Source organism: Petaurus breviceps, unplaced genomic scaffold, assembly GCF_028583685.1.
Source record: "Petaurus breviceps papuanus isolate PSGF00001 unplaced genomic scaffold, PetGlider_PUasm1.0 214, whole genome shotgun sequence".
Classification (NCBI taxonomy): domain Eukaryota; kingdom Metazoa; phylum Chordata; class Mammalia; order Diprotodontia; family Petauridae; genus Petaurus; species Petaurus breviceps.
The window spans coordinates 14,022,336-14,046,343 of NW_027185863.1; the positions used below are offsets into that span (position 1 = coordinate 14,022,336).

Genomic DNA, 24,008 nt, shown 5'->3' on the forward strand with positions numbered 1-24,008 from the left:
TCATTCTGGGAGAGTTGGAGAGACAGGAATAATAATTTAGGTCTTTTGACCAGTTCCCTTTCTATTGCTATTCCCTCATTTCATCGCACCCCTTGCTATAAGCGGGCAAATACTATGCCCCATATTTTTAAATCACCCATTACAGCATAGCTAGACATACTAAGTGTTAAATAAATCCTTACTGAGCTATTAGTTGATAGAAGTTAAATCACTGCATACAGTCTATAGATAAATTTATCCTGAATAAATTTCTTACATTATGAAATTAAACCTATACTGCACAGCTGTCAATAAAATATAACATTTATATTATAATGTTTCTAATTTTTCCAGTCTAACATGCCATGAAAATTATCAAAGTCACAAAAAAATGTCAAATTGACAATGGTGAATATAGCATAAAGCTCTAAGCGATAATGTTAAATTTGTGTATTTGAATCAAATAACGTTAAATTACTGTTTCAAATGCACCTGGAATTAGATATTGAAGGATTTTTATGATTTATACAATAACAAACAAAAGTATCAAAACCAGGAATTAGATCTTTTATTTTGGATAAAGTATATTGCTGCCAGCTTTCCCAGGTTGAAACTCTTTCTATGAAATGTAAATCAATAATTTAGAGACCTTATAATTATTCTGCCTCAGATAGTTTGGTAGAATTCAAAAGATTTGCAATACAACCTAATCATTATCAGAGAAAAGTCACAAGCAACTCCAAGATATTTATGGGAATCAATCCAACTAACTCCAAAACATTTTTTAAGCACCAGCCAAGTGTAAGCCACTCTGTTAGCTTCTGAGGACAGGAGACTGGAAGTGTAAAGACAAAAACTCAGCCCTCAAGTAACTTACATTTTCCTGAGGGTAGGGTGTTTGAGAAAGTGAAGTACATGAACAGAATTAAGTAAGGTGGGAGAAAGTATTACAAATTTTAAGTGACAGAGGAATTTCCTCTTAGGCATGAGAGACAACATTTTCAAAAGGCAAAACAATAGGAAATGGAGTAATGATAAGTAAAATAATGATAACTAACATTTACATAGTGCTTACTCTGCACCAAGCAACAGAAGAACTGCTTTCCAAATGTCATCTCACAGGATCCTCACAACAACTATTAAAGGTTGGCACTACTTTTATTCCTATTTCACAGAAGAGCAAACTGAGGCAAACAGAGATAAAGGGCACACAGAATGTCTGAGGCTGCATTTGAACTTGGTCCTCCTGTCTTCTGACCCACCACCCCATCCACTGCACCATCTAGCACCACCTAGTTTCAGCAACAACTAGTAAGCAAGTTTTTATGGAAGACGGAATGTTTTAATTGAACTTGGAAGGATAGGTGGCAGCCATATTGCAGAATTAACTAATAAACTTTTATTAAACTCTTACCATGTGCTAGGTATTGGGATGATTTAAATACCAGTACAAGGAATTTGTATTTTCATTCTCACTTTGACCTCCAACATCTCCCCTCCTCAGTTCTTTCCAATCTGAACCCAAGGTAAATCAATTCAACCATACGCTGCCTCTTCTCTCAAGTCCTTTGCCCCTTTATCCAACCAAAGATCTTTGCTCTGCCACAACCCTGGCCTCTGATTTCTCCCACCATCCACTGCTTTTACTCCTACTTACATGCTGCTGAATGAAGCTGCAGAAAAATCACCAAACTTTGCTGACTGGGTTCACTACAAATTTATGTTATATATAATCTCTACTGTGGCAAGGCAAACCTGTTATATCTCCCTATTGATTGAGTCTCCCACTCACCCCAGTGGCTCTTACAAACCAATTCCTAAGTCTCTTCTCATTCCTTATCCTTCTTGACTTCTCTACAGCCTCTTATGCTATCACCCTCTCCCCCTTGACACTCTCTTCTCTCTAAATTGTCTAAGTTTTCCTACTTTTCCTCCTACCTGTTGGGCCATTCCTTCTGTTTCTTTTGCTATATCTTCATGCACACCATGCCCACTAAGAACACTGAGTGTCCATCAAGGTTCTGTCCTGAGCCCCTTTCTCCCTCTATACTACTTTGTTCAGTGATATCAAATCCCATAGGTTCAATTATTATTACCGTCTCTTTGCGGATAACTCTCAGATCTACTTATTCAGACCTAACCTCTCTCCCAACTCCCAGTTTCAAATTTCTAACGGCCTCATAGACATCTGGAACTGGATGTCCCCTAGACATCTTAAATTTAACATGTCTAAAACTGAATTCTATCTTGTCCCCAAAACCTTCTTCTCTACCTAATTTCTCCAGTACTGTCAAGGACTACACCCACTCCCAGTTCCCTAGGCTACAACTTTGGTGTCATCTTCAACTCTTAACTCTCTCATGTCCCCGTATCCAAACAGTGGTCGTCAAGTCTTACCATTTCTACCTTCATTACACCTCTTGTACATATCCACTTCTCTCCTTTGACATTGCCAGCACCCTGGTGCAGGCCCTCATCACCTTACCTCACTCCTGGACTATTACAGTACCATAATAGCTGGTCTCCCTGTCTCAAGTCTCTCTTCCCACTCCACTATCTAAGTGATTTTCCTAAAACGTAGCTCTAATCATATCACCTCCCATTCACCCACCAATTAATAAACGCTAGTGGCTTCCTGTTTACCTTCAGGATAAAATAATAGAATTCTCTAATTGGTTTTCAAAGTTCCTGATAACCTTTCCAATTTCTTACACCTAACCCCCCCTTTAGGTACTCTGTAATTCAGACACACTTGCCTCTTGGATGTTCCACAAACAAGACATCAAGCATGTTCACTTGCTGTCCCCCTCCCCAGTCCCCATACTCAGAATCTTCTCCTTCCTCATTCCTGACTCTTAATTTTCCTAGCTTCCTTCATGTCTCTGCTAAAATCCCATCTGCAAGAAATCTTTTCTAGTTTCTTAGTCTTAGTGCCCTCCTTCTGATACTAGTCTTAATTTATCCCGTATGTGCAGTTTCTGTATATACTCCAATTGCTTGTATTTTGTCTCCTCCCTCAACTGTGAACTTCTCAAAAAGCAAGAACAGAATATTTCCCTTTCTTTGTATCTCAGAGCTTATAAGTATCTAGCACACATAAGATGCTTAATAAATGCAAGCAGATTGACTGAATAAAGGTTACAGTGAGCCACAGTAGTTTCTTGAGAAAGGGAGTGTCGTGGTCTGATCTGTGCTTTAGGAATATTTATTTTGCAGCTATGTGAGAACATATTACAGTATCATCAAAACACACAATACTAGAAATTTTCACCCACCAGAAACAAATGTTTTCCCCTCTTCTATTTGGAGATAATATAGGTCATTCCATAAATGTACAATCTATAGTAGGAATTAAAAGGTTTTTTTTTTTTACCAAATTCAGTAAATTAATTCAATAATAAACTCAATGAAATAAAATTATCAAATCCAAGTAGTAACTCAACAAGCAGATATGAGATATGAGGTCATCATCATTCACTTACAAAACCACTCAAAGCACTGGGAATAAAACAAAAGCTTTGATACTTAGTGTGACTGGATCAGTCAGAACCTGGGGAATCTGGCAAGAAATGGCAACATCCTGTCCAACATATGACAGAAAGAGGATTGTTGAGAAGTGAGATCATAAGATGCTTTGGAGCAATGTAACAAATACTAACAATAAAAATTCTCTGATGTTTCATAGCAGGCCTTCATCAGAAAAAAAAATAAACCCTTAAAGGTTTCAATTCATAGGCATCAATTAATTAATCAACACAACATCTTTTCAAAGAAAGGCCATAAAACTTTCTAATAGAGTGAAAGGGTTAAGTAATTTGCCTGAAGTCATAAAATGAAGTGACAGCCAAAAATTAAAATTTCTAAATTCTCATCTCAGTTCTCCATCCACCAGAACTCAGTAAAAATTTCAAAACAATGAACTAGAATCAAAGTAGGTGAAAGTCTAATGAAATCTGAAATTAGAGGTAAGATAAAAATCTAGTTCTTACTCCCAAGTAACCCTATGAAATCAAACAATAATGTGCAGTCAGTCCCTAATGGACCATGTTTCAAAAGTTTATCTCCAAGTTAGAAGTCGGGTGCCAGGAATATGCTTTGCCATAGAAATACTGGTAAAGTTATAAGAAGGGTACATAAAATTGTGTTTTATGTAGTTTAGAGATTGTGAGATCCAATTCTGGGACCCTGCTTATTACTGCACCACCTGCCCCAAAGAGGCTCCTAAAGTTCACAGAAGTACTTTATTTCTTTGCATAGTCTATAACAGACAAGGCGATTCTTGTAGATGGCTCAGCTCAGCACAGCTTCTAGTTAGATACATTTCACTATGGTCTGGATGTATGTGAAATGCTAGATTGTGCATAGAAACCACTGAGGGTATCAATAAAAAGGTGTCCATAAAACATGTTTAAAACAATAACAAAACATACTAAAACAACAACTTATTAAATATAACACCTGTGAAGATCTCAGCTGAACTACCACTTTCACTGGCAGTATATCAGCATCAATGAAATCACAAATCTGTTGAAGCATCAAAATAATACAGAAAAGCATTTGAAAAGTTGTTACACAAATGTAAGCTATTATTGTTAACATTACTGCTGCTGGCAATGATAATCCTATTTATAACAGGTTCCATAGGAAAATAATGACACTGTCACTGACCTGAGTGCTATATCCCAAAGGCATACATCCGAAACACTGTCCTCTTCTCTTCCTTACATGATTTTCCTTGTTGATCTCATCTAATTCCATGACTTTGTCACCCCTATGCAGATGTCTCCCAAATCTACAGATGCAACCCCAGTCTCTCCTGAGTTCCTACACCACATGTCCAATTGCTGTTTTCCAACAACTCAATGTCTCACTAGCACCTCAATCCCCTCATACCCTGATGATGCAGAGAGACAAAATAATGCATCTTCTCATACAAATAACATTACTCTTGGTGGTTATGGGTTCCATGATAGCACATAAAAGCTAATTTACCCAAAATTTAGCTGAACCCCAGTACTGATAATATTATCTAATCTAACCACTATACAGCTTTGTTTCTAGGAGAAAACTGCCTTCCAAATTCTGACTGGGGATACCTGGTACACATTTTCCTCTGTTCCTTTTTCCACTCTCCCCTCCATGGGCTTCAGCTGGAACTGGCCCTTAGCATAGGCCACTACTGGCAGCCTGCTTCACATCCTATACCAGGGCAACTGAACATCATAGTTGGAAATCTAGAGGCTTATTTCTCCCATCATCCTCAACTCAATGTCCACACTAATCTTCCCTGGCATCGTTCCTTTCCCTTTTCCCGTCCTGGCTAGACACCGAATTATCATCCTCAACCCTGTCAGAGGGAATCAAGAATCACCTCTACACTGACCCTTTGACGCACTCAGCCCCTCCCAAGGACACTGGGCTGCTTCTTCAGGGGAATACAGACCACCAAACATCCCAAGGACTTGTAGCTGAACCTTTGGGGCCTCTGGGCCTTTCCATCTGCCCTACAGTTGGCCACTCCTACAAGTATTATCTGCCCCAATTAGAGTGAACTCTAGGATGACTCACTGGAATATTCCAGTTCACCTTCAAGAACTTTGAGAAAGAAGCATCTTCCATTTATTTCCCAGTTGGAGCCAGAGTTTCAGGGAGGTCTTTTTTAATGAAAATATCTATTTTCACCTCACTGCTGCCTGACAGTTCTTTTACTCTATTTTTTCTTCCTTCCTTAAATTCATAACCACATCCTCACACACACACACACACACACACACACACACACACTTATTGCAAATAATTTGGCCTCATACTTCATTAGAAAACTGGGGTAGCCAATAAGTGTTCCTTCAACTTCCCCACTCACTTTCTCAGGACCATCTGAGTTTGATCCTCTCCTCTCTTCCTTTTCTTCCAATTCCTCTATCCACCCCTTTGATCTCATTCTCTACTGTCTCCATCAATTCTGTGTTATAATGATCATTCCCACTCCTAGCCCCCAAACACAACTCCCATACATCTTTAATCCACTCTCTCCTTCCCTTTCACCTACAATCATGCTCCAGTTTGCCTTAATCTGGACCAAGGCCCATTATACTTTTTTTTTAAATTCTCATGATTGAGCTACCTAACATCCTGACTCCTACCCTTCACTAATGAACATCAAAAAAGCTACTGATTCCCAAATGCCTCTACTCCTCTACCACCCACTTTCTTCTCAATCTCCTGCAATAAGGCTTCTTTCTCTACCATTCTGCTGAACCTAGCTCTTCAGAGGTTACTAATAACAAAAAACAATGTTGTTGTTACACTTTTTTTAATTTTCCACCCCCCCCCCATTATTTCTTTGTAGAATTTTATACTCTTCATATGGCACAAGCCCCTCTTCCATATGCTTTCCTCCCTTTGTTTCAGAAATCCCAGAATCTCCTGCATCTCCTATCTCTCTCTAATCCTCCTCTATTTTGTCATCTCTTCACTCAATTCTGTTCAACTGGTATGGTTCAGTGGAAGGTGTACTGAACTTGGGAGTTAAAGTATCTGAGTTTGAATCTTGGCTCTTTCCCTCAGATCTTGGGCAAATCACTTCTCTTTGGCTCTCAGTTACTCATCTGTAAAAATGAAGCAGTTAAATAAGAGGCAGTGAGTGAAGGGTTCCAGGGAGAAAGCTGATCCTGAGCTGAGGGTTCTCTGATAGTTATGGGTCCTGATGGGTGAGGGAAAGGATTCTTTCTGATGGTGTTAGCAGAAGTTGCTCTAGTTCCTTAAATATGAGGATCATAGAAAAGGATTCGTTGTAGTTATTTTTAAAGATAGATTATTTTGGGGTTTTTTTGTTTTTTGCTTTTTGGAAGGGGGAAGGCAGGGAAATTGGGGTTCACACGGCTTATAAGTGTTAAGTGTCTGAGGCTGGATTTGAACTCAGGTCCTCCTGACTCCAGGGGTGGTGCTCTATTCACTGTGCCACCTAGCTGCCCCAGGATAGATTATTCTTAAATGAAATATAGGGTACCCTGCCTCTACCCCCATTCTGCCATGTAACAACAGCTTTCCCCCTCAGATATCCCAAAGCCCTTTGTTTTGTTGTCATATCTACATACGTACCACAATCTTCTTTAGGACAGAGATTACACATTACTCAAATTTTGTAACTTCTAGATGCCTAGCAGAGTTCTATAACACAAGCCTTTAAAAAATGCATTGTTTGTTTTATCACAGAATCCTGAAAAAGACACCAAAATAACTGTGTACATTTCAGATCACAAGAGTATAATTTAAGCACTTTGCTTCCTTACCAAAGATGATTCCAATAAAACCCTACTATAATGCTAAAATGGGCAAAGACATAAATACCACCTTATAGAACTATGGTATTAGAGAGATGTGTTATATACAACCATCATGCACATAGGGAAATGATTTGAACTTGGTTTAAAAAAATATCCGAATTGACAAATAAAACCATCTCCATGATCCCCCTGGGCAATTAATAGTTTTTAATTCCGTTTTTTGAAGATTGTTTTAAATAATAATAAATTCCTTCTAGTTTATTTATTTGAGAAGCTGTGGCCTGAGAATGCTAGAGTGACTAGAAAAAGAAAATGAGAGAGACAATTAAAAGTAAACCATCATTTCAGATGTGATTTATGTCAACAGGAAAAGATTTAATTAGCTAAAACTGAATATAGCAAAAAATCTTTGGAGAATATAAATATTACATAAAAGATTCGTAAAATACAATTAATGGAGTACAAATAAGCTTTTTAAAAAGTTTTAAAGATAATTTTACCCATTCTACCACAACACTATTCTTGAATTAACCCAATTCAACTACCTTCCCAGATAGTTTATTCCTAGCTTTAAACCCAAGGGTACCATTTATCAAGGCATCCCAAAGACATGTCATTTATAACACTTAATTTCTTGGTTTGGGGGCAGGAGGGATAGGGTCAGAGAGCCAAGGATTCTTAATTGCCTTCAACTTAGAAAACTACATACCTGTGTTCTGTGAGAACATTTACTGCTGACGGGTGATTGGCACAGTATGCAAGGTACAAAGTTTTCATTTGAGGCATCAGATTTAGAAAGCAGCCTCCAACTCTCTGCTGAGCTTCAGGCAACCTAGAGATAAACAACATAGAATAAAATAACCATAAGTTTCAAAATCAAAAGAGAAGGTTTAAGCTTAACAGTAAAAACTTAACATTTAGGCAAGAAGCTCTCATCTGATCTTAACTTATACATAAAAAAAAATGCACCACAGAATTTGATTCATATTATTGTTTGAATATAAAATAATTATGCTCACAGAAATACTGATTAAACAAAGTACTAAGAAATTTCCTATTTATCCAGTAGTTAAACTACCAGTAATCTCAACCATGTGAAAAAAAAAAGTTCTCAACATGGAAGATTTCTAAATATTAAAGAAAATAACTATCACAAAGCCTTACTTTAGAATGTGGCATTAAATAATTACTTATTTATAAATATTTATAAACTTATTACTATTTATCTGGTTTTTCTCAGAAATACACTATCCCACTCACCACAGCAATTATTCCAAATCTTCTTGTCTCTCCTCAAGCCACCCATATATTCCCTCCCCAAACCTCTCAAGGTAAAGGTGTCACTTCATTCTTTGCCAAAAAACTGAAGCCACTGTCCAACACCCTCCTTCTCTCCTCCCCTTCTTACATCTCCTATTTTCCCTGTCTCACAAAACTCAGACATCTTGCACCACATTTCCTCTATCACTCATTTTTAGTTGATATGTATTACTTTACTTTTATTTTCAGTTCCAAAGTCTCTCCTTCCTGTCAACTTCTTCCCTTACCCATTAGTAAGGCAAGAAATGTGATACCTATTATATATATATATATATATATATATATATATATATATATGTATATATAAAGTCATGCAAATCGCACTTCCAAATTAGCCATGCTGGGGGTGGGGAAGGGTTTGTGCAAAGAAAAATAAAAGGAAAAATATGCTTCAAACTAAACTCTGAGTTCATCAGTTCTTTCTCTCAATGTAGATAAGTGTTTTACATCATGAGTCCTTTGAAGCTGTGGGGGATCATTACACTGATCACTAAGTCCTTCACAGCTGATTATCCCTTAAAATATTGCTATTACTGTGTAGATTGTTCTCCAGGTTCTGTTCACTTGACTTGGCCATCAATTCATATGTATCTTCCCAGGTATTTCTGAAACCATCCCCTCTCATTTCTTACAGCACAATAGTATTCCATCCCAATCATGCCACAACTTGTCCAGCCATTCTACAATTGATGGGCATCCCCTCATTTTCCAATTCTTTGCCACCACAAAAAGAGGTACTATAAATATTTTTGTACACATGATTCCTTTTTATTTTTCTGTTATCACCTTGGAGCATAGACCTAGTAGCAGCATTACTAAGTCAAAGAGTATAAACAGTTTTATAGCCCTTTGAGCATAGCTCCCAATTGTTCTCAGGAATGGACTAGTTCACAACTCCACCAACACCGCATTGGTCCATTTATTTTCCCACATCCCCTCCAGCAAGTTGGTTTTATTTTCTGTCATCTTAGTCAATTTGATTGGCATGAACTGTTTAAAAGCATATTTCTGTAATTATTAGTGATTCAAAAGATTTTTCCCAGAAGTATAGTGATTGTAACTTTATCAGAAAAACTTACTAGAAAAATCTCCATTTTCGTGCTTTTCTTCTAATCATGGCTATACTGTTTATGCAAAAACATATGCAACCAAAAATATCCATTTCACCTCCTGTGGACCTTTTTATATATTGTTTGGTCATCTATACATACTGATAAGTAATTTCTTCTGTGCTCCCCTAATTTGTTCAAGATACAACCCTTCAGGTCTAAATCATGTACCCATTTTGAACTTACCTTAGTGTATGGCGTGAGATGTTGTTCTATGCCTAAATTCTGCCAAATTATTTTCTAATTTTTCCGATAATTTTTGTCAGTAGTGAGTTTTTACCCCAGTAGCTGGGATCTATAGGCTTATCAAACAGCAGGTTACAATGCTAACTTACTTCCATATGGTTGTGTACCTAATCTATTCCATTAATCAACCACTCTTATTTTTTATCAAGTACCAAACTGAGAGGTTTTTTTTTTTGGGGGGGGGGGGTTTGTTTTTTTTGCTTTTTGGAAGGCAATTGGGGTTAAGGGACTTGCCCAAGGTCACCCGGCTAGTTTTTTTTGTATGTGTGTGTGTGTTCAGTATCTAAGGCAGAATTTGAACTCAGGTCCTCCTGACTCCAGGACCCTCTATTTACCATGTCACCTAGTCAACTCCTACCAAACTGTTTTGAGGATTACTACTTGGTAATACAGTTTGAGGGCCAGTACTGTTAGGCTTCCTCATTTCACTTCCCCACCCCCACCCCATTATATTTTTTTTTTCATTCTAGAATCTCTTTCTGACCAGGTGTTCATTTCCCCTTACTCTCCCTGGGCACTTCTCCCTGTAACTGTTGCTGCTGCAGCACATAGCTGGTACAGCTTCTACTGTACCATTCTCCCAGTCAGCACCAACCCCAGTACCTACAGACCTCTCTGTCTTCCTAAGCTGCTCTGAGCTGGAAAAATGACTCACTCTGACTCTTTGTTATTTTTCTCATCTGGAGTACAGTTTGACACCCTCTTTTAAGTTGTTAGAGATGAGTGCGTTGGGAGAGTTCAACAAAAATACTGATTTCACTCCACCATCTCAGATCTTTCCCCATCACTCTCATGAGATGAAGAAATGGTTCTTTCCTTGCCCAGGTCATCTCTACATGCTCCTTTGTTCCCATCCTGTGTCATTTTCAGATTGTTCCCCCTCTCATATCTTTAATCTCTCCCTTCTTTCTACAAATATATTAATGTCTTCTGCATTCATTTAAAAAAATCCATTTGATCCTACTACATCTGCTAGTTATCTTATAGCTCTCCTCTTCTTCAAAACTAAACTCCTTAAGAAATCTGTTTTAAAGCACTGGCCCTGGAGTCAGGAAGACCTGAGTTCAAATCAGGCCTCAGACACTTAACACAAAAACTAGCTGTGTGACCTTGGGCAAGTCACTTTACCCCAATTGCCCTCCCCCCCCCAAAAGCAAGAAATCTGTTTATAGTAATTCAAATTCCTCTCCTTTCGTTCTTCAAAATCCTCTGCAATTTTGATTCTGACCCCATCATTCAAATACTCACCTAAGTTATGAATGACCTGTCATTGTCTAGAACTGTCAAGTCTAATGTTTCCTCCCCTTCAATAGTCATCCTTCTTGACCTGTCAATTAGCATTTGACACCGTTAATCATCTCCTCCTTCTCTGGACTCTCTTGGTTTAACACTTTCCAGTCTGATACTCCTGTATCCTCTGCCGATTCTTCATTTATATCAAACCCTCTATCTTCAAGGATCTGTCCTAAAACACCCATTTTTCTTCTATAACCTTTCACCTGGTGTTCTCAACAGTTCCCATGCAATCTATTATCATTTTTTGGCTGATAAATGCCAGATCAACAGCTGTCATTCTCCATCTGAGCTACAGGTCCACATCACCAAATGTCACTTAGAAATCTTAAACTTAAATATGTCTAAAATAGAACTTATCTTTCTTCAAAACCTCTCCTCTTTCTTCCAGTCTTCTCTACTATAAATGGTATCACTCTCCTCCCCAGTAATCATTGGCTCATCGCTTAAATCATCATACACTTTCGATCTGTCCCTGGGCTTTGCCATTTCTATCTTCAGAACATCCCTCATATGCACCCCTTCCTCTTCTAACTCTCCAGTGCCCTAGTGCAAGTCATCACCTCGCACCTGGACTACTTCTGTAATAATCTTCTGGTTGTTCTTCAAGTCTGTCCCCACTCTGGTACATCTTCTACTCAGCTGTCACACTGCTCTTCTTAAAGTACAGGTCTCATCATCCCTCCTATTCAATTAACTTCAGTTGCTCCCTAGAATCCCCAAGATCAAATATAAATTCTTCCATTTGGGGGTTTGAAGCCTTTCACAACCTGGTCCACTCCTGCCTATCCAGCCTTCTCAAACACTGCCTTTCCTCAATGTACTAGCAACGATGGCCCTTGTGTTATTCCTCACCATGGCTCACCATTTCCAGGATCTATACCTTTACACTGGCTTCCCCCATGCCTAGAATGCTTTCCCTTCTCACCTATACTTCCTTCAAGACTCAGCTCAATGTACAGTTTCTTATGGAAGTCTTTCCTAGTCTCCTCTCTCCTCACCAGTTGCTAATGCTTTCCTCTCTGGAACTGACTTCTATTTACACAGTATATATCTCATATGTACCTAGTTCCTTATATGTGGCCTCTCTCATTAGAATGTGAGTTCCTTGAGAACAGGTTCTGTTTTTTCCTTTCTTTGTAACCCCCAAGCCTTAGGACACTGACTGACACAAACTAAATAAGTACTTCATAAAAGCTTGTTGACTGACTGAAATGACAGCTGACAGCTAAAAATGTACAGAAGCATGGGGTCACTTAAACAAAGAGCCTCATAGACTTTAATAGTTTCTAAAGAGAGAATAATAAAAGCACTGTTGTTCATAAATGATGACCTCATATCAAGAAAAAGTTATACTAAATTCACTATTTTCAGTATGATAAAGCACAAAGGTACTTAATTCTTTTTTTAAAAAAAAGTTTTCCTTTAAAATTGGTTTTTAAACTGCCTAATTTATAGCCATTCTTCAGGGAGGAAGGGTTACAAGCCTTAGCTACTAAAGGTATAAGGTATACTTATCCTGGAAAAATCATTCTTTCAAAAAAACCTAATTTTCATACTATGCCACTTGTTAATAAATCTCGAAGCTGAGTATAGGAAAATGCTCCCTCCATCACAGACACAGAAATCAAGACTTCTCAGTCTAATTCTGTTATAGTGAATCAAAGATTATTTTCAAAGCTAAACATCAAGCTTATTTACTAACTCTTGTTTGCTATTAAGCAAAGGATTTCTGATTTTAATATGCCAACTAGGGCTATAATATAGCAAGCAAAAATGCTTTTGTTCAACATTTTTATATCCACAGAAAATGCAAGTCTATAATTAAGTCTGTCAAAATCCAACAAAAGCTGTTAATATATAAGTGCTATTGTTGGCTGTAATAGTGCAAAACTGATTATCCCTTCTAATAAGTGGTTTATCCAAAATGAAAGGACATTCCATTAATTTTCTGACCACTACACTAAAGGAAATAGTATGTCAGAGAAGCAAATACATCCTATTCTAAACTGGTTCCTTAACATACAAAGAACTATAAATTCCATAAAAATATTCAGTAGGACTCAAATTCAATAAACATGCTATTGTAATGTCATTTATTATCATCTTACACTTTGCAAAATGCTTTATATACATTGTCTCTCTGACTCTCAAAACCATGAGGAATGCAATAAAATTATCATTATCTCCATTTTATAGAGAAGGCTCAAAGAGATTATTCAAAATAAAACAGCTACTATGGAGCAGAGACAGAACTGGAACCCAGGCCTTCACTCCATTCAATGCTCTTTAAAAAAAAAAAAAAAAACCAATCACAACTATCTCCTTATATATTAAAGACTACAAGGCTCTACAGTAGGCACAAATACCAAGACAAATAAGTTATGGCTCCTGACTTCTGGAGGTTATCTAGCATAAACAATAAACTCGATATACCATAGCTCATGTCAAGCCATGTTCTACAACGTGTTCAACTTAATTTAGTAAATACATAATTATACAGACCAATTCAGTGGCTTGGGCCAGGAGTCAGGACTATTCATTTTTAAATAGCATAAGAACACTTTCTGGCTGTGTAACCTTGAACAAGTCACCTAACCCCTGCTGGATTTGGTTTCCTCTGTAAAAAGGGGATAATACTTACCTCCCAGGGATGTCATGAGGACAAAATGAGAGAGTATCTGTGATGTGCTTAGCACAGTGCCTATCACCTTCTAAAGGCTGGATAGTTATTTTAACCAACATTATCATTATTATTATTATTACTATTTTGCACAGTACAAAATGAAGTTGTAAAATGGAATTAAATCTCAAGGTTACACTTTATCAAGAATACTATGGTTATGTCAGTGGTACATAGACTGAATTAGAGATGAGGAAGATTAAAAGCAGAGAGCCTCTTGGGGACTATATTACAAAAGAACAGCCACATGAGTGAGAAAAAAAAAAAAAGCCTGAAACAGAGAAGTGGCGGTGAGAAATAAAGGAGTCAAATATTCCATAGGTAGGGATGATAGGATATAACAAATGTTGGAACATGTAGGGTCAGAGGAGTCATACGTGATTCAAGTTTCAAGCCTGGGTGACTAGAAACATGGTAGTGCCATTAACAGATATAAGAGATTCAAGAGAAGTGTGGGTGTACCCTGATGGCAGGAAAAGAGCCCCGAATGAGAGGTCTGGGTGCCAAAGTCCTAGCTCAGCCTCTGTCACCAACCAGGTGCCATATAACTACTGTGCACCTCATTTTCTCCACTGGTAAAAAATGGGCCTGATAAATGCCAGGGTGCCTTTTAGCTCCAAAATTCGATTTCATGATGTTCCATGTTTTAAACATACTGATCTTGAGATACAAATAGAATACAGGTAGAGATGTCTAGTAAGCAGCTGGATGATTCAAAACAGTATGACAGTTTCTTCCATGTATAGATTTTTTTTACTACTCCTCTAACATCACATTATGATGATTATTATTTGATGCAATGAATCCAACAACAATCTTCTTATGCTCTCAAAAGTCTTGTGTTGGAGTAGAATTTCCCCAAAAGTGGTCAATAAAAAACTTAAATTTACCAATAACTCATCACATTCTATAATTCCTATAAAATACTTTAATATCTATTATTTGTTAAGTAGATACAGTCATTCACATACTTTAATTTTTCCTTCCTGTCTCCTCTCTCCCTATCCTGACCAGGGTTGGAATACAGACCCTAAACCCAATACTGATCATGGAAGCTTTAACTGGCACCATTTTTCCAGTCTGAGCCATTTGGTCCCACCTTACCCAGTCTAGTGGCAGTTAGGTGGCACAGTGGCTAGAGTTCATCTTCCTGAGTTCAAATGTGGCCTCAGACACTTACTGTGTGATCCTGAGCAAGTCACTTAACCTGTATGCCTCAGTTTCCTTATCTGTAAAACGAGTTAGAGAAGGAACGGAGTCATGAATAGTCAGACACAACTGAAACGACTGAACAAGAACAACAATTTAGCCAGGCTAGTGGTTGTCCACTCTTGTGGACCACACTGTGATCATACAGCGCAGACACCTGAACAGTCTGAGGCTTAGTGCAGTTCAGAACTATTGATCTCGAGCAACCTACCAGCCTCATCTTCCCCAACATCAGTGACTATAGAAGTGTGACAACATGCCTAGCTAGGATACTCTAGTGGAGACTTGCATTGTATTGCTGGGAAAAGGCTTCTGAACATGAAATAACCAACACAGAAATTCATCTTATTATGGCTATGGACAGGAGCAAAACCTGGACATGATTTAATTGCTATGAGGAACTCCCAGAGGAGAAACCTCCCTGTCTCCCAGTATAAATCAGCATCTTCACTGATACTTTAAGTCTTACAGAGTCGAAGTCAAATATTAAACTGAATAAAACTGACCACAACATCATTATGCTTCTATATTAGGTAACGAATAATGGTCAGTAAATAATTTAATCAACAGGTGTTTATAAGTACCTATTACATGTTAGGTACTATGGATAAAAGTACAAAAATCAAAAAGCATTTATTGTGCTTCACTTTGTTGCACTACTATTATGACTACTACACTAAGGATTTGAACACAGATCTTCTGATGCTATAATCAATGTTCTTTCTGGGCCATCATCTCTCTACAAAAACTGAATCCCAAATAGAGTCAATGCAGATCCTCAATTTTTTCTTGCATCAGACACAAAAATGCATAAATTAAGGTTCCCTCTTCTACATAAAGTAGTTGCAGAGTGGTCATGATTCCCTGCGATATGAAAACTTCTTGACTTAACACTGTGGCAAATATATTTCCCATTGTGCTGATGTTAAAAATCCATAAATTAAATATCTGTATTATGCCTTTGATTATAAACTCCCTAGACAGTAGAAAACATGTCTATTTAATTTCCTTTATAAGGTACTTAGCACTTATTCAAAGAATAAATGCACCATTCAAAAGGACATTAGAACATGATTGTGTCACATACTATGCTATTATAGAAGTGAAAATAAAGTAAATCCTGGAACCTTTCAGGTTCAGCAGTATGTCAATGGTTTAATAGAGGTAATTAAGATTTTCTTGATAAAAATCATCTGCTACCACAGAATATACAATGTAATTAATAAAGGATATGATTAACAACATAAATGGATAACCCTAAATAATTCTTGTTAACACTAAGCCGTGTTGTATAGTGAGAGGCAATATGGCACAAAGGAAAATGAACTATTTTCAATGTCAGAGAAACTCAGTTAAAATTCTAAGTCTATTATTTCCTACCTGTACAGCCATGTATAACTCATAATCCACCGACTTCCATGAGCCTCATTTTCCTTAACAGTAAAATAAGGGGGGGGGGGGGTTTGAACTACCTAAGGCCCTTTCTAACTTTAAATTTTATGAACCTACACCCTAGTGATCGCCAGTGTTTGATTTCATTGTAGAGGAGTCTGTCTCTGGTCCCCACTCCCCCATCTCCACTGTTTAAAACTTTCATTGCTGACTGAAATTTTAGGGATACCACGGCCCTCAGCATGCCTTTTACAAGAAGGAATGTAAGAAAATAAATATCAACAAATGACTAGACAAGTTACTTCATGTAATAACTTGGACTATATGATCTAGCTGTATCTGATAGATGGTAGTGACTTCTCAAGCCCTTCTATGTGTTTACTAACTAGGTAACCTTGGGCAGGATGTGCAAATTACAGTCTCCACCCCAAACGTTCACCTACTCTCTTTGTGCCCAATCTGTGGCAGAGCATTATTCTGAGCTCACACTGGTCTATCAGCCACAGTCAGACACAGTGAAACTTGACCCTAGCAGAGCAAAATCATTTTGGTCCTCTTCAACAACAAAGGCTGACAACAATAACCAACCAACCAACCTTGGGCAAGCCTCTTAAACCTCAGGAATTGGGGCTGTAAAGTAAGTAAGGTGAGCAAAATGATCACTGCTTAAGAACTAGGAGGGGCCTTAGAGGCCATCTAGTAATTGCTTTAAAGGCACCTCCCAGCTCCAAACCCTATGATCTTATGATTCTGTCAATTAGCATTTATTAAGTGCCTGCCGGGGCACAATATCAAGCACTGGAGATACTAAGAAAACAAAAACAAACAAAAAAACATTCCTTACTCTCAAGAAGCTCACAGTCTAATAGAGGAGACAATCCATAAACTACAATATCCAAAAAAGAAATGGGATTAAATGGATGGTAAACAATAGAGAAAGAAACAGCATTGAGTGAGATGGGGAAAGGCTTCTTCTTAAAAGGCAGGATTTTTAAGTGAGATTTGAAGAGAATCAGGCCTGGAGACAAAGATAAGAAGGGAATGAATTCTAGGCTCTGGGGACAAGTCAATGAAAATGCCTGGAGTCAGGAAACTCCATTTCTTGTGTAAGGAACAAGTAGGTCACCGTGCCAATATCTCCATCTGCTCTAAAATATTTGGTTATAATAAAATAGAAGATTTTTTTAAAGCTCTAGAAGATCTTTTGTCCCCAAAGTGTTGCAAGCTGTCCCAAGTCTTTGCCTATTACTCTAATTAGCACCACCCCTACAGTCTCCTCCACATAGGAGTACCAAGAGTCATACCTCTATTTTTTTTTAAAAAAAGTTAATTCTTTCTTACTCCCAAATTGCATACAGATCAGTCTATAGGAAATTGCTTTAAAATTATATACCAAAACTTCTCCTTCAAATCTGAGGCAGTTCGGCACATCGGAAAAACACACTGAATTTGGAATTTACAAATTTTAGATCTAAATCCTAGCTCTGTCACTTATTAGTCACGTGACTTCAAGCAAGTCACAGAAGCTCTATGAGGTTATATGAATAACAATAATATGAATCTGAATAATGATAAGCCTCTTGGTTTATTCAGCTATAATAGAGATGACAATATTCATATTAGGAAACATAAGCTAGTGAGAATCAAAGGGGATTTATCTTCTTCATACATATCCAATTTTCCCAAATCTTAAGAGAAACCTTCACTAGGCCTATACCTTTTCCTCTCTTTCTCAGTCAAACTCCTTCAAAAAGTAATCAATGTTCTCTCTTTCAGCTCTGTACAATCTAATCTCATCACATCACACAGAAAATGCTCTCTCCAAAGTTACCAAAGATCTCTTGTCAAATCTGAAGGTCTTTTCTCAGTCCTCATCTTTCAAGACCGATCAGCTCCATTTGACCCTGGAGGCTGCCTTCTCCTGGATACATTTTCCTTTCTGGTTTAAGTTCTACTTCTCTTTCTCAGTTTTCTACTGGCTCATCATACACTGCTCTCAGCTGTGGGTGGGGTAACCTCATCAGCTCTTCTGGGTTTAGCTATCATCTCTACATAGCTGACTTCCAGATTTACCGAGGCTCCCAAGCATTAATCCTGAAACACCAATTGCCTATTCAGCATTTCACACTAGATGCAGACATCTTAAACTCAACATACTGAAAACCAAACAGTCTTTGCCCCTAAACTCTCCACTCTTAGAAGCTTCCCTCTTTCTGTTTAAGTGTTGTTCTGGTTTCTCAGGTGTGCAGCTTGGCAGTACCCTTGATGCTTCACTTTTCTTCACTCCATATATCCAATCAATTATGAAATGTTGCCATTTCTACCTCCACAACTTCTCTCTGCTCTTGGTTCAGGCTTTCATCACTTCTCACTGAGATTAATGTTAACAGCCTCTCAACTGTTCTTAGTAGGTTCTTCTCCTATCTTTCTGACTGCTCCATCACAATCTCCATTACTAATTCTTTATCCATGGCACCCATCCACCACTACAACCACCCATATTCCCAAAAGATCTGTCCTGGATACATTTCCTATTTTCCTTTTTCTTGCTCTACATCAAGGCTTAGCAAACTATAGCTCACAGCTTCCTATGTGACCAGCAAGCTAAGAATTATTTTTTACATTAAAAAAATTTTTTATCACATTTTAAAATGTAAAAAACGTTCCTAGTTTTTGTACCACCCAGGTACAAAAAATGGGGGGGAGGTTCATCTATGCTATTCTGATTTGGCTCTCAAGCCAAGTTTGCTGTATTCTACTAAACCACCCAGGCTTAGTGTTCTCAGTGATCTCACCAGAACCTATGGGTTCTATGACCATTTCTGTGAGAATGATTCCCAAATCTACATATCCAGCTGTAGTTTCCCTTCTGAGCTACAGGTCCAAATCACTACCACTTAAGACCTCTTGAACTAGATTTCCCAAAGGCATCACAAACTCAATATTTCACCATCTTTTCCCCCAAACTTCCCTCACACTGTTTTCTTCAGTATTTTTTGGGTCTCCTTTAGCAAGCTGTTGACTTGTTTTTCATGATTTTCTTGCCTCACTCTCAATTTCTCTTCCCAATTTTTCCTCTGCTTCTCTTACTTGATTTCCAAAATCCTTCTTGAGCTCCTCTATGGCCTATGACGAGGCCATACTTTTCTTGGAGGCTTTTGATGCAGGAGTTTTGACTTTGCTGTCTTCTTCTGGTTCTATGTTTTGATCTTCTTTGTCACCAAAGAACAATTCTAGTCTGATTTCTCTTCCTCTATTTGCTCATTTTTCCAGCCAATTACCTGACGTTTAGCTCTTTGCCACCATAGAACTTTGCATTCAGAGTGGAGAGTGCTATGTCCCAAATTTCTGGGGTTTTGTGCAACTGTTGCCAGAGCTTCTTTTAGGCACCTGCCTCAGACTGTGAGGAGGATGGCCTCTGCACAGCAGCCACAAGCTCAGCCGTGCCAGCACTCCTCCTCACCCCAGGACCGCCATGCAAGACTGTGACCCAGATCCAAGCAGAGCAAGGCAAGAGAATCCTGCCTCAGCACCAGCAAAGAGATTCCTGCAATTGCCCTCTGATTAGTCACTTGGTCCCCCCACCACTCATTGGATGATTCCTTCTCAGTTTCCTTTGCAGCATCTTCAACTAGGTCATGAACACTAAATATAGGGGTCCTCCAAGGTTGTCCTGAGCCCTCTTCTTTTATCTTTCTACATTATTTTGCTTGGCAATTCCATCACAAATCATAGATTCAATTATCTTCTTTGAGATAATGATTCTTAGATCTACTTAGTTATCCTAATTTCTCTCCTAACCTCTAGACTTGCATATCCAAATGCCTCCTGGAGATCTTCAACTTAACATGTCTAAAATGAAATTTATTACGTTTCCCCCAAATCCTCCCTTCTTCTTACTCTTCCATTACTACTGAGGAAATCTTCCAGTCACCCAGGCTCTCAATCTTACTATTATCCTGGCTTTCTCACTCTCAACACTCCACCTCCCCATATAGATCAAATTTACCCTCATAACACCTCTTGTGAGGGGTAGCCAGGTAGCACAGCAAGTAAGAGCACCGGCCCCAATGTCGGGATGACCTGGGGGTCAAATCCGGGCTCAGATACTCAGCACCACACCCAGAAATAACTGGCTGTGTAACCGTGAGCAAGTTACTTAACCCCAATTGCTTAAAAAAAAAAATAACACCTCTTGTGACATCTCTCCCTCTCTTCTCTGACAATGTTACCACTCTGGTATAGGGCCTCATTACCCCACACCATCAGCTTTCACCTTGGTCTTCCTGCCTCCACTTCCTACTCCAATCCGTTTTCCACTCAGCTGCCAGACTGATCTTCCTAAAGCTGGTATGACCATGTCATTTCTACTCAATAAAGTCCAACAGTTCTCTATAACCTTCAGATGGAATAGAATTCTGTTTGGCACTCAAAATCCTTCATAACGTGGCCCCAGCTACCTTTCCAGTCTTTTCACACCTTATCCTCTCATCCCACCATATACTCTACTATCTAGTGACAATGTTCTCTTTTGCTATTCCTCACACAGGACACTCCATAATCCAACTCAAGGCATTTTCACTGTCTTGTCCCCAATGCCTAGAATTCTCTCTCTGCTCTTCTCTGTCTCCTGGTCCTCATAGCTTCCTTCAAGCCCCAGCTGAAATCCCACCTTCTACAAAAAAGCTTTTCCATAATTAAGTTAAAATCATTTTAAGTGACATGCAATAAAAGAATCATAAAGATGAAAGGTCTGAATATATCATAGAAAAAATAGTCCACTCCCGTCCAAATCATTTATGTAATATCTAACATTCCAAGCAATCAACCTATCTTTATATAAACATTTCCAGTAATAAAGAATTCATCACCACTCATGTCCTAAAATCCCTTGTTCTTTTTTCATATGAATTGCTTTCTAGACATGTCTATTCTCCATACCTTACTCTTCCCATTACATTCATAATTTACTTTTTTGGAGAGAAGCATATAGGACTTTATGTTTATCCCAATTATGTTTCATGTTCTAGTTCTATAAAACCAGATTGCAGGAGATGAGGGAAATAATTAAGTCTAAGTAGAGTTGGTTCTGCATATTGATCCTGGAGTAAAAAAGAACAACAACAAAACAGAGTAACACTACTGTCTTCTTCCCTAAATCAGATACCAAAACACATTTCCCTTTTTAACCAACAATGCCTGAACTAGAAAAACCTGCAAGGACTATCTGCTGCACTAAAAATGCTCCCTCTTTCTGTTGAGGACATCATCATCCTTCCTGTCATCCACCTTAACAACTTCATACTCATCCTTGACTCTTTTCTCTCCCTCTCTACCCCCATCTAATTATACTGCTAGAAAAAATGGAAAGGAGTCCGATAGAAATCAGGTTTCGAGAAATTCACACATATACACAATAAGTTCCAAATGAATATAAGGCATATCACAAACAAGTTGGACAGCAGATGAAGAGATACTTTTCACAAATATGGATAATGGAGTTCTTGTTTGGCCAAACGAGACAGAGAATATAAGAGATAAAAATGGACAATTTTGATAACATAAAATTAAATCTTTTTTTACCAAAATCAATTAAGTTAAAATCAGCAATGAATCAATGAACTGCAAAAAATAATCACTGCAACAAACTTCTCTGATGAAGATCTGATAGGCAGGATATATATGGAATAGATCTAAATATATAAGAACAAGATTTATATCCCAATGGTCCAACTACATGAACAGGCAGTTCTCAAATGAAGAAATCTACACTATCAAGAACCATATAAAAATGCTCCAAATCATTAGTAATAAGATTAATGAAAATTAAAACAACTCTGACCTTCTATCTCATATCCAATGGATTGGCAAGATGACAAAAGGGAAAATGATAATTGTTAGAGGAGCTGTGAGAAGATAGGCATAACAACAAACTACTGGTAGAACTATAAATTTTGGTCTAGCATTCTGGAAATTGGTTTATAATTAAATCTAAAGTCATCACATTGTTCATACCCTGACCCACAATACTGCTACTCAATATATAACCCAAAGAGATCAATGTAAGAGAGAAAGGATCCATATGTACAAAAATATCCAGATGAGCATTGTTTGCTGTTGCAAAAAATTAGGAACTGAGTGACATCAGTTAAGGAATGCTTGGTCAAATTCTGGCACATGAATATAGAGACCTGTAGTTTCATACAAATGAAGTAAATAGTTCCTCAATGAAGGGAATAATTTACCAATATAGGTCAGCACCTTCTCTGCAACTTAAAGTCTTACAGAGTGCCCTAGAAAACTGAGAGACTAGTGAGTTGCCCAACTTGACAACACCAGTATGTGTCAGAGGCAGGACTTTAATTCAGGTCACTTTGGATTGAAAGCCTAGGTCTCTATCACTACACAACAATGAAGCTTTGCCCTAGGAAAGAACAAAGAGAAGCAGCATGGCATAATGGAGAGAGTTAGTCTTTTGTTTCACTATGCTTATTAAAAAGGAGGATCATTTTTATTCTTACTGTAGAGGAGAATTGTAGAAATAAAGGAGTGAGCCTACTGAGAGAATACTAAAATAAAGTGTCACAGAATCATTTAAAGATACACAGAAGAGAAAAGTTCAGAGAGAAAGATAAGGAGAGCTTTGATATAACATTATTCAATTTATCATTGGACACTTTATAAGGTATTCAAAACACAGATTTCATATAAAAGCCTCTTTTCTATCCTTTGTATATGCAAATATTCATGTTTAACAGTGTTTGTAAAGTTTAGAATAACAAGAATAAAAGAGATAAAAAAAGAAAGGTCCTAACAACACATTCTTTAATAGAGTATCTTATTCTACAAGCATTTGGTGACAAGAAAATGTTCTATGATTATTGTTATATCACCACGTTCCCTGTGAAGCAATAAACAATAATCAAAATCCTTACTTACATGTTAAAGAGGAAACAAAAGAGGTACATAAAGAGTAAGAAGAAAGGGCTCGATATTCCATAAAAAAAAAATTATTAACTGAATCACCCACAAACCACAATTCAATTAGATATTCAGAATCGGACCCTGCTCTGTTTCTTAGTCCATTTAATCAAACCATCTCTAATGTATTCCAAACTTCCACAAGACCATAAAACTCTAGACAATGTCATAAGATCAAGCTAGAAGGAACACTGAAGTTCAATGAAGTTCAACACTATCATTTTATATATAAGGAAATTGAGGCTCAGAAAAGTTACATGACTTCCCCAAACTTACACAGGCACTAAATTATCAGCGCCAAAATGAGATCCCCAGTCTAATATTCCCCCTATCGCAACACGAGGGACTGAAGACACTATACAACTAGGAAATTACTCACATCTTTGCAACTTTCCACATGCTTCACAAAACTTTAGGTGCATATTCTTCCAGAAACAGTTCCATTTCCTGGACTGTTTTAACCATAAGCATCTTGGTCCAGACCCAGGATTTAATAATAAATTTCTCTAG

The 24,008-nt window shown here is 37.8% G+C and overlaps 1 protein-coding gene across 1 annotated transcript in view; it reads right to left on the bottom strand.

The window, feature by feature from the left end:
* Positions 1-24,008, bottom strand: part of ARHGEF7 (Rho guanine nucleotide exchange factor 7) — a 310,305-nt gene that overhangs the window by 86,053 nt on the left and 200,244 nt on the right. The window contains exon 13 of the mRNA XM_069094099.1: positions 7,975-8,097. Within this exon, the coding sequence (XP_068950200.1) occupies positions 7,975-8,097 (123 nt within the window). The remainder of the gene's footprint in view (positions 1-7,974; positions 8,098-24,008) is intronic.